The sequence below is a fragment of the Lonchura striata genome, chromosome 27, assembly GCF_050655825.1.
Source record: "Lonchura striata isolate lonStrDom1 chromosome 27, ASM5065582v1, whole genome shotgun sequence".
In the NCBI taxonomy this organism is placed as follows: Eukaryota; Metazoa; Chordata; class Aves; order Passeriformes; family Estrildidae; genus Lonchura; species Lonchura striata.
This window is the reverse complement of record NC_140729.1, coordinates 10,299,884-10,311,452: the sequence shown is the minus strand read 5'-3', so window position 1 is coordinate 10,311,452 and position 11,569 is coordinate 10,299,884. Positions and strand designations below refer to the sequence as shown.

Sequence of the window (11,569 nt, the reverse complement as noted above, 5' to 3'; positions counted from 1 at the left end):
TCTGACAGGTTCCAGAGGGCTCAGCAAACTGTCCCAGGCAGATTTGTCACTGCTCCAGCAGCAGCTCCTGGGCCTGGTGTCCCTCTGGCTGTGGCAGAGCTCCGAGAGTCCCTCACGGCCCGGCCGGGCTGGGCTGTGTTTGATAAAAGAGCAGATCAGATCGCTCCTGGCCCTGCTGCAGGCCGAGGAGGAGGAAGGTTGGAGCCGTGCCCCGTTTGGCACAGCTGGGCCCTGGCACTGGGCAGCTCTGGGCACCTCCAGGGCACCTCTGGCGTGGGCAGGAGGAGAGCAGTGCCCGGCCCCATGGGCAGGAGCGGGGTTTTCATGGAAGCACCCATGGCTGATGCTGGAAGGAGCCCCTGGAGGGCACCTGGTCCCCATCTCTGCCCCAGGACTGTGCCTAGCCAGATTTTTAATACCTGCAAGGATGAAGAGCACACAACCTCCCTGGGCAGCCTGTGCCAGTGCTCCACCAGCATTAAAAATGTGTTTTCCTGAGGTTCAGATGGCGTTTCAGGTGGTGCCCACGGGCTTTGGGCACTGCTGAGAAGAGCCTGGTTTCATCCTTCCTCCTGGTATTGATGGGAGCTGATGAGATACCTCTGAGCCTTCTCATCACTAAAAATCCCATCTCTCCCAGACATTCCTCATGGGTGAGGAGCTCCAGTGTTTCCCTCATCTTTTATCAAACTGTCCCCTGTGTGTCCATGCCACTGTGGTAGTGGGGGACACAGCACGGTCCTGCAGGGGCCTCACTGACTTTGGGAATGATCTCTCGCTCCTCCTGCAGCCCAGGGTGCCACTCACCACCTTTTACCAAGGCCACACTGATGGTCACTGGTCACCCCAGTGCCCAGCAGGACGCCCAGCCCAATCTCTGTCCCAGCTGGGTGTCCCTCAGCAAGTGCCTGGGCTTGTCCCTCCCCAGGGCTCCCAAACACCAAGTTCTGCCTCCTTAGGCCAAGGCTGGGGGTCCCACAGCAGTTTCCAGCCCCACCAGTACCAGAGCTGGCCCAGGAATGGACAGAGCAGAGGCCTCAAGGCTGATCCTGGCCCATGTGAGCTCAGGACATGATGACAAGGAAGGAATAATTCCCTCCTCTGTTAAGAAGGAATTATTTTCTGAGCAAGGAATACCCATGGCTGCTGTGCCCATCACTCCTGGAGACATCAAGGCTGGTGGCCCAGGTGGGCAAGAGCCTGATGCCAGCTGCCAAAGGGTGGGCACAGCCTGAGCAGCTCTTTCCTACCTGTCCCAGTGAGTCTGGAGGAAATAAGACCAGCACAGGGAGTGCAGAGTTGGTCAGTGCTTTATTGGGGGCAGGTGCCTGGCAGGGACAGCAGCACAGAGACCCCAGAGCTCACCCACATCAGGGTCTGGGTCTGCCCCAGGCTGGCCAGGTCACGGTGGGAGCTGCTGGAGGGGCACCATCCCCATCTCCAGGTGGTCCAGGATGGGGGTGACGGGGCCACAATGTCACTGCCCTGAGGCTGCCAAGCTCCCACCACCATCCTCCTCCTCCTCCTGGTCTGTCAGCAGCTCTGAGGCGTTGGCACCTCGTTGGGGCAGAGCTCTGGAGGGCTGTTCCTTCTCCAGGCTGCAGCCCAGGCCTGCAGGAGATGGGCAGAGGGAAGGGTGAGGAGCTGGCTGGATCCAACCTCTCCCCAGTGCTGGAGGCACCCGTGGGGATCAGCTCTGGGTCACACAGGGCAGGATGAGCCTGTCCAGGGCTGCACCAGAGACCACCCCACAGGGATGAGGATGGAGAGAACCTTGGGCCCTGGAGGAGAAGTGGCACTGTGGGGCCACGCCTGGGTGTTCAGGGGCACCCAGGGTGGAGAAAAAGAGGAGGAGGCCGCCCAGGAGCACAAGGTGGAGATAGCAAAGCAGAGAGAATGGGCTGGGGGGGGCACTGGGAATGGTGCCTCAGGGGCCATCACCTTCCTCATCCTGAGCCTCTGGTGCCTTCCCCTCTGAGCTCTGGGACAGCAGTGCCAGCCTCTTGAGAGCCAGCAGGGCCTTCCCTGTTTTCTGAAGGGACAAGAACAGGCACTGAGCCCTTCAGCCAGAGGCACCCCCCCGTCCCCATCATCCCAGCAGGTACCTGCCACTTGCGCCGTGCCAGGAACCGCCTGATCCTCTCCTTGGACAGCACCCTGGGGCTGCTGGGCTGGGGCTGCTGCAGCCAGGGGTGCAGCAGAGCCCCTGCACTGCGGAGCCGCCGGCTGCAGCACACAAGGGGTCACGGGGGGCTCCTCCACCCTCACCCAGAGTGCCCCTCCACCCAAGGCAGAGCTTTCCCCCACCCATCCCCTCAGCACTCCAAAACCCAGCCCAGCTCCAGCTGAGCAGCCCACAGCCACCCCAGGCCCTACCAGGGGTCCTTCTGCAGCAGTTGGCTGATGAAGTCCTTGGCTTGCTGGGAGATCTCCGAGAAGGTCTCCTCCTCAAAGTCCCACTGGGCAGCTGTGACGTTGCTCAGGGTCTCCATGTCGGTGTCCCCCTGGAAGGGCGACTCCCCACTCAGCCTGCAGAGGTGACCCAGGGCATCAGTGAGAGCTCAGCCCCCTCCAGCCCAGCCTGCCCAGCCCGGGAGGGCACTCACAGGATGTAGCAGATGACACCAACACTCCACATGTCTGTGGAGAAGCTCACAGGCTCAAAGGCGACCACTTCTGGAGCCATGAATTCAGGGGTGCCATGCAACACCTTCACAGGGGTGCCTGGAGCTGCAGAGAGGGTGCAGGAGGCCGGTTGGGATCTCCCTGGGGCAAGCGGCCAGCTGGGATGGCCCTGGCACAGGGGACACACCGACACAGCCCAGGTGGAGGAGCTGCCACCCTCCAAGGCTGGTTGCAGCTCTTGGTGCTCTCCCAGAGCCCCTCTGTGAGCCCAACACCCACAGGCATGGGGGCCTGGGGGGCTCCACCCCAGCAGCAGGACTGGGGACACACAGCTCTGCCCGGAGCTGCTGGCTGCCAGGAAGGGCCCAGGCAGGAGGACACCAAGCTCCTCGCTGCTGTGCCAGGCCAGACCCTGTCCTGTGGCAGTGCCAGTCCCTGCCCAGAGCCCCTGTGCTCACCCAGCTTCCGTGCCAAGCCGAAGTCGATGATCTTGATCCAGTGGCTGCCGGGGCTGACGCAGACGATGTTCTCGGGCTTGAGGTCGAGGTGCACGATGGCCTGGCCGTGCATGAAGTGCAGCCCCTCCAGGATCTGCCGCACGTACTGGGTGCTGCTGGGCTCCGTGTGCGCGAAGTCATCGTCCACGATGCGCTCAAAGAGCTCCCCACCTGCCACGCTGGGGACAACAAGGGGTGGGGACCCTGTGGGGCCTCCCCAGCCCCGAGGAGGGGAAGCCCCAGCAGAGAACTCGGACTCAGCGCTCTGGGAGCATCTCTTGACCCTTATCTCCATCTACCCCACACCAGCACCCCGTGGTGCAGGGACCCCTCCCCACCTGCCACTGTGTGGACAAGGTGCTGGGGACAACAAGCTGCTGGGGACCCCTTTGGGATCTACCAGCCCTGAGGAGGGGAAGCCCCAGCAGAGAACAAGACTCAGCACTCGGGGTGGACCTCATCGGAGTCACCAGGTTCCCCATCCATCCATCCCACAGCACAGGGACCCCTCCCCACCTTCAGGGCTCCCCCGGCAGAGCCCAGCACTGCCCCACACCTCCAAACCTGACTGCCCCCACTCACTACTCCATCACCATCACCAGCTCGGCAGGGCCCTGGAAGGCATCGAGGCACTGCACCAGGCGTGGGTGGTGCAGGAGGTTCATCAGCTCCACCTCGGCCCGCGCCGCCTGCTTCTCCTTCGCTGTGCGGGTCCGGAAATATTTCCCAGCCCGGATTCTGCCCGTGGCCTTTTCCTGCAGCCTGTACACAGTCCCAAATTTCCCCCTGGGACAGAGGAGGAGGATGAGGGATGAAGGAGCCACCACCACCCACCTGCAATCCCACCAGGGCTGCGCCTGGACAGCCAGGGGCCATCCCCAGGGGTGGGGACACAGGACCCTCACTCACTCCCCCAGCTTCTCCAGCTGTGTGTACACATCCGAAACCTTGTCCTGGCTGTTGATGACCACGTCACGGTGCTCAAAGGCCTCCTCAGCTCCTGGGGGATGGATTAAGGTGGGCCATGCAGAGATGCCCCCTGCTCTGGGGGCCAGGGGCCTGTCTTCCTCTCCATGCTAATTTCTGTGTCCCTCCTGCTCCATCCCACAACAACCCTCTCCACACATTGTGGATGGCACCTGGGGAGAACGTGGGCATGGGAGCTCCTGGGGCAGCCCAGCACCCTGCAAGTCAGATTTGGGGTAAAAGGTGCTTTTAGGATCAAAAATCCAAGAGAAATGGGGCCAGGACGGGGTGGAGATTGGTACTGATAGAGGGGACGGACAGGGGTCACACCATAGCTGGGGTCCCCTGTGCCTCCCTGGGGACAGAGCCAGGGCTCTGCTGTACCACTCTCCAGTACCTTCTGCCTGGGCCATGGTGGTGCCACCGGCTCCTCACAGGGCACTGGCACAGTCAGGACAGGCGCTGGATGTGTCCCCCAGCTGCGACAGGGCTGATGGCCGTGTCTCTGCTCCAGCTGCTCCCTGGGGCTCTGCACCTTCTCCCTGCCACAGGAGACCACTGGCTTCACTCCACCAGCAGCCACACTCCCCATCCCCCCAAGGACCCAAAAGGACCAAGCCAGACTTTAAAGCAAGGCCCTTTGCTGGATAGGGACAATCCCTTCCCAGGAGTACCTCAGGCTCCAAGCCAATGTTTTTCCCATGCACTGTCTTACATCAGCCAGGAAATCCCCAGGAAAATCGCACTTGTAGGGCAAAGGAGCTGTTTCCTTACACGTCCCCTCCACACTCCATCCCCAGAAAGGTTGGGAGGAGAGACAATGACACCCAAGGGTGTCAGGCAACAGCACCCACAACCCACACCGGGGACCACAGCACTGACCTGTCACTGTCCAGTCCCACCTGCGGGTCGCTGGCCTTTCCCTGTCACTGCAGAGCCACTGGGAAGCTGGGAGGGAGGGAAGGGGTGATGCTGCAGGTTGAGGACAACTGGAACCACACACATGGGGATGTCTCGGGGTACAGCTGGGAGCATCCCTCCCTCTCCGTGCTGGGAACAGCCCGGGCTGTCCCCTCCCTTTCCTTCCCAGCAGAGCGCTTCCGGACGTGGGGGACAAACAACCCCCACGAGCTGTCCCCATGCCTCACCGCCCCCCTTGGCACCGCGCAGGGCCACAGGTCTGCAAGAGGAGCCCCAGGGTAGGGGGGCTGCAGAGACCCGACACACCTCATTACACGGCAGAGGCCACCCAGCCCTCCCCTGTGCAGAGTCTGGGGCCTCTCACAGGTTAAATCCGCAGCTGACCCAGCCCCGGCCAACCCCCGCCTCCGTCCCACCCATGGGTGGGTTCGTGCCGAGGGGTTGAGCACCCACACCTGCTCCCCGTCCCGGCTCCACCTGCAGCCAAGATCGCAGCGGAGCCAGCGCTGTCCCCAGCACAAGCCCAGGGCCTCGGCTTCCCGGAGAGCCCAGCCCCGGCCTCGGGGCAGCGGGGCTGAAGGGAATGGGAGCTGCAAATCTACTCCAGGGTGTTCTGGAGGAAAAATGTGTTTCCCAGCTTTTATCCCCCAAAAGCAGGAGCGTGCAGCAGCTCTGGCGCCCGGTGCTGCCGTTTGCCCGGATTTAAAGTGGGAAGAACACCGTGATTTGCCCCCGGAGCTGGCTCCAGAGCCGGGGATCAGGCAGCGGCACCGCACAGGGACACGAAATCCCAGGGGAGCCCGGTGGCACAGCAGCCGGGACAGAGGGGTGTCACCTGGGGTTACCTGCTGTCCGCAGCCAGGTCTCGGGGAGCTTTGGGGCGATGCCAGCGCCTCCGGACGGGTCCCAGCGCCGCTCCCAGGCTGGGCTCAAAGTCCACGGTCTCCGGCAGGGAGCAGGGGACAAACGTCCCCAGGGCAGTGGCGGGGTCAGCGCGACATCGCTGTGCCTTTGTCACCGCGACCTCGCCGGCGGCGGGGCAGAGCCGGGCCCGGGGTCCCCCCGCTCCCGGGGCCGAGGGATGTGCGGATGCTCCGGGCTCGGCGCCGCGCCGGCGCTCGGCTCGACCCCGCTGGGATATCGACTGCGGGGACACGACAGGACACGGGGGTGGCCGGCTGGGCCAGGCACTGGAGCACGGCTGGGTGGTCCCGATGGACGCGCAGCAGCCCTGAGCCGCCCCCGGGGCGGGCTGGGGCCGGGCGGGCGGCGCTGGGCACCGGGACAGCCCCGGAGCGCGGGGGATCCCGGCAGCCGCTTGATGTCAGTGTTGGCCTGACGCTGCTCCCGACGGCAGCGGAGAACGGAGAGAAGAAAGATTTGGGGTCTGGGGGATCTGTGGAGAGCCGGCAGCACCCACGTCCCTGCGGGATGTGTCGGGATGGAGCACCCGGAGGGTGAATCCCCCGGGAGCCGCATCCCTGTGCACGGAGCATCGCTTCCATGCGGCATCAGCAGCAGGGAAAGCTGTCTCGGGGGCAGGGATCGACAGCAGATCAATCCAGCCTTCGGGACTGCCTCGGTACCGACAGCGCTCCAGCCACCGCCCGGCGCCGTCCCACACCTTTGCCTTCGGATTTGGGAAGGTGGCCTTATCCACCACGGACACCATCTCCTTGTGCCTCATAAAATTAATTAATCTACTTAATTAATCATTAGTAGGCACACCCAGGCAGCCATTCCAGCTTTGGGAATCAAGGTGTCCCCATCTGCCCGGGAATCCTCTGGCACGGCCGGGATGGGATTCCCAGGTGACTCCCCCACCCCAAACCCACTCGTGCTGCCCATGGGGTGCCCACCAGACCCCCCAGTTCACCCTGGCCGCCCGTGCAGCCCCTTCCCCTCTGGGCTGAGTCAGGACCCTGTGTGCAGATTCAGCTGCCTCTGGTTTTCTGTAGGTCCTGCCATAAACGGTGTCACCGCAGGGCTCAGGGTGCTGAGTGACAGCACGGGGGGACGGGGTCACAGCTGGCTGTCTGTCTGTCCTTGATCCCCTTGTGCTAAGGGACGGGCTCGATGGCCTCAGGGGGACATGGCCCCTGCTCCCTCTTATCCCAGGGGGACATGGCCTCTATTCCCATCCCTCAGGGGGGACACGGCCCCTGCTCCCCATTTCCCTGGGATGGAAAACTCAGCACGTGTGTGTGGGGACATGGGGACATGGGGCACAGGGAACACAGGGGCACATGGAGAACATGGGGCACACCAAGGACATGAGCAAAGGGGACACCATGGGCATGGGGACACAGGAGGGGACTCGGGGCACTTGGGGGGACCAGGGCAACATGAAGGGGACACAGGGAAGGTAATGGACACTGGGGACAGGGGGACATGGAAGCCACAAGGGCCCACAGGGCCCACAGAAGCCATGGAACAGATGGAGAGATGCAGAAGATGTGCGGGGGACAGGGGACATTGGAGGAACACGGGGGACACAGAGGACATGGGGCACACGGGGGCACTCCAGGGACAGAGGGACACCGGCGGTGGGACAGCAGGGTTGGAGGGACATGGAAGCACAGGGGACCTGGGAAGGTCTGGGGCCACCTGGGGGACACGGGGTGACACGGGGGACACAGACACACACGGGGGACACAGACGGACATGGGGGGACACGGGGGACACGGGGGGACACGGGCACACACAGGGGACACGGGCACACACAGGGGACACGGGGGGACACGGGGAACGCGGGGGGACACGGGGGGACACGGGGAACGCGGGCGGACACGGGGGGACACGGGGAACGCGGGCGGACACGGGGGGACACGGGGGGACACGGGCACACACGGGCACACACGGGGGACACGGGGGGACACGGGCACACACAGGGGACACGGGCACACACGGGGGACACGGGGGACACGGGCACACACAGGGGACACGGGGGACACGGGGGGACACGGGGGACACGGGCACACACAGGGGACACGGGGGGACACGGGGGACACGGGGGGACACGGGGGACACGGGCACACACGGGGGGACACGGGGGACACGGGGAACGCGGGGGGCGGGGCCAACACCCGGGGCGCCGCTGATGGGCGGGGCCGGCCGCGCACGCGCGGGGGCGGGGCTGGGGCGGGGCCGCTCGGAGCGGCGCTTCCGGGTTGGGCGGGGCCGGAGAGCGGCGCATGCGCTGGGGGCGGGGCCAGCCCTCACCGGGGGCGGTGGGCGGGGCCAGGCGGGAGCACGTGCGCGGCTTTGGCGCCCCGCAGCGCCCGCGGGCGGGACCGGGAGCGCCGGGAGCACTGGGAGCACTGGGAGCTGGATACTGGGAGTGCTGGGAGCACTGGGAACACTGGGAGCACTGGGAGCTGGATACTGGGAGTGCTGGGAGCACTGGGAACACTGGGAGCACTGGGAGCTGGATACTGGGAGTGCTGGGAGCACTGGGAACACTGGGAGCACTGGGAGATGGGAGCACTGGGAGCTGGACACTGGGAGTGCTGGGAGATGGGAGTACTGGGAGATAGATACTGACAGTGCTGGGAGATGGATACTGGGAGTGCTGGGAGCACTGGGAGCTGGATACTGGGAGTGCTGGGAGATGGGTGTGGAGTGCTGGGAGCACTGGAAGCACTGGGAGACAGATCCTGGGAATGCTGGAATTCCCGGGAACTGGGTGCGAATGCTGAGAGTGATGGCTGATGCCTGCTGGGAGCACTGGAAGCACTGGAGCTGGGTGCAGGCTGCTGGTGGAAATGGGAGCACTGGGAGATGAGCGTGGCAAGTTGGGTGCTGGAAGTCATGGCTGAGGCATGATGAGAGTGCTGGGATCACTGGGATCCAGGAGCTGGGATGCTGGGACATGGGATGCTGCTGGGTCCTGGTTGCTGAGTGCTGGGGTCAAACCCATTCTGCAGGATCAGGGTTGTCCAAACATCCATAGCCCTGAAATTATTCCTGACATGTGGAAAGGGTTGTGGTACCCTGGCTTTGGGATGCCACAAAGGCTGGGAGGACCAAGGGTGGCAGTCGGGGCTGGTTGTGCTCAGCCAGACACTCCAAGGTGTGGAGGAGCTAAGATATGACTGGAAAAGACCCAAATACACAGAAAATAAATCAATCTGGATCTATAAACCACACTATCTCTGGCAGCAGCTCGGGAATCAGCCTGTCCCTGTGTGGGGTTGGCTGATCCAGCTCCTCCAGGCAGCCTCGGGACCTTGGACCTTCTCCGGCAGCCCCGGGGAGGGGACAGGACCGGCGGTGCTGCCACGGCCAGGGAGCGCCCTGGGGAGGGGGATTGCCTCTGCACCCTGACAACAACCCAGGGGGTGCCAAAGAACGGCCCGCGGGACCTCAGAGAGCCTCACCTGGCTAAAGGCTCCGCGGGGGAGTGACGGAGGGGCCGGAGCTGGGCTCAGAGATAAGCCCAACGCCCGGAGCTGTGCGGGTTATCAGCACCCCAGGGTGCTCCTGGATCCTCCACAGCCCTGCGTGCTCCCCTGGCGCTCTGCTTCGGGCAGGAGCAGGCAGGGAAGGGCAGGAGCAGGCAGGGAAGGGCAGGAACAGGCAGGGAAGGGCAGGAACAGGCAGAGGATCCCATGGCTGAGGCTGTCATCAGGCTCTGTCTCTCTGAAAGCACAAAATCCCAGGAGATGGGGCACGCCGGGAGCCAAACCCCACCTGCACTAGCTGGGGACTGATGTCACAGCTCCTGATACAGAAATCCCCCCAAAAATGGGTATTTTCTGGCTTGTAGGGATGGGTCAGCAGAGGGAGAACATCTGAGAGCTCAGGGGTGCCAGGAGCATCCCAGAGCTCCTGCTCTGCCTCCCTGCTGTCTCCCAGGGAGATGCCAGCAGACCGGGGTGGGGGACAGGGACAAACCCTCTGGAGGGGCTGTGCCAGGGCAAATGTCCCCATCCCGGGCCTGTGGGGACAGGAGCAGCACCCAAGGGCCGGGGATACCTGGTCCCATGCCTGGAAGCCCCTTCCTGGCATGTGGCACCAATGTCACCAGTCCCCCAAGTTCTGCAAAAAGGATTCTGTCCCCCTTACCACTGGTCATACTGGGACAGTCCAGGGGGAAGTGGATTTGTCCCCTTCCTCCCCACACAATTCCCAGGATTTGGCCCATTTTACACCTCCCCATCTCCTTTCCCATTTTGGAACAGCCAGGCCATATCCAACACCAACCCTCTGGTCAGAAAATGTTTGGCACAATTAACCCCCACTCATTAAAATCACATAATGGGGAGGAGAATTTATGATTGAGGATTCACCAGCCCAGGAAAATAAAAGAAAGCAAACCTCTGAAACCTCTTTGTCTTTTCATAACATCACAACTTAATTCCAAATGCTTCAAGTGGCTGGTCAGCCTCATTCCCTGAACTGTTCTTCCCAAAAATCACACATGGACAGGGCCTGGGCCCAGCCTACTCCACAAAATGGGAGTTCACAATGACCAACTTTAAATAGAGAGAGACTTTCTGGGTTTGTAGTGAGGGACTTTTTGTGGGTTTTTCCTTTTATTTGCAAAATTTATTGCTTCTTTTTGCCTTTTACGTGCCCTGAACTCCCAAGGACACATTCCCTTAAAATTCCTGCTGACTGAAGCCCCTGTCCACACCCCACAGGGCTCAGCCAGCAAGGGGTACAACCAGTGGGGAAAAATCCCCTTGGAAAAGCTCATGGACTCTGCCCTTTGGGTCATTTCTCTCCTTGAGATCTGAGATGGAGGCCAGATAAGCCTGGGAGGAGCCCTCTGCAGAGCTGGAATTGGGCAGACAGGTGATTTGGGGGGAGAACTGTCACCAGACAGGTGATCTGCGGGGAGAACTGCCACCCCCTGAGCACACCGAGCTCCCTTGCCGTGCTGGGGGGACACTGCTAATTGTGCTCTGTGTGTGCCAACTGCGATCTACCTAACTGCGATCCCTGTGTGCCCGCTGTGACCCCGATCTGTGCCTGCTGCTGCCCGGGACGGGTTCTGGAGAAGGACAGAGGCGTCAGCCAGGCCAGGCCTAGAGCCGGGCACGCCCGTTTGGGGCTGCAGGCCCCACCGGGAGCCCAACACCCCCTGAGGCGCCGGGTCAGCCCCGAGCCCGGCCCCGCCCCGGATCCTCCCCGCCCCGCACAGGCCGCCCGAGCCAGGCCGAGCAGCCCTCAGGGCCGGCTGTCGCTGTCGCCATCCCGGCCAAACCCCCTCCCGGAGCCGCAGGGGCCCTGCAGCCGCCCCGGCCCGCCGCTCCCTCCGCGCCCCGCCCTGACACGGCGCCCGCCACGCGGAGCCGCGGGGCGTCCTGGGGCGGCGAGTCCGCCACCGCCCCGGCCCCGCCGCCGCAGCGCGCAGCCGGACTACAACCCCCACAATGCCTCGCGGCGGACACGCGCACCGCCCCTTCCTCTGCTATTCGCGCTGCCATTGGCTCCGCCGGGCCGTCGCGCAGCGGCACGGCGCGTTCTGATTGGCGGGAGGGCGGCGGAGCCGGGACGGCGACTATGGCGGCCGGGCGGGCGGAGCGGCAGCGGGAGCGGTGCCGCCGCCGCCA

At 63.7% G+C, this 11,569-nt stretch overlaps 1 protein-coding gene across 5 annotated transcripts; it reads right to left on the bottom strand.

Moving 5' to 3' along the window:
• Positions 1-1,292: 1,292 nt before the first annotated feature.
• On the bottom strand, positions 1,293-11,322 carry LOC146765227 (myosin light chain kinase, smooth muscle-like). 5 transcript variants are annotated; one of them, XM_085562087.1, is made up of 11 exons: positions 5,316-11,322; positions 4,971-5,036; positions 4,486-4,630; positions 4,032-4,122; positions 3,705-3,908; positions 3,084-3,301; positions 2,607-2,730; positions 2,377-2,529; positions 2,106-2,226; positions 1,942-2,032; positions 1,293-1,611 (listed from the first exon to the last, which is right to left on the bottom strand). In XM_085562087.1, exons 3-11 carry the CDS (start codon positions 4,499-4,501, stop codon positions 1,478-1,480), a joined length of 1,152 nt encoding a protein of 383 aa, XP_085418213.1. In that variant the 5' UTR covers positions 4,502-4,630; positions 4,971-5,036; positions 5,316-11,322; the 3' UTR covers positions 1,293-1,477. The 5 variants fall into 5 exon arrangements, with proteins under 5 accessions (XP_085418213.1, XP_085418211.1, XP_085418212.1 ...); XM_085562085.1 differs by having other exon boundaries at positions 5,855-11,322; XM_085562086.1 differs by lacking the exon at positions 5,316-11,322 and having other exon boundaries at positions 4,971-5,308.
• Positions 11,323-11,569: the final 247 nt, after the last annotated feature.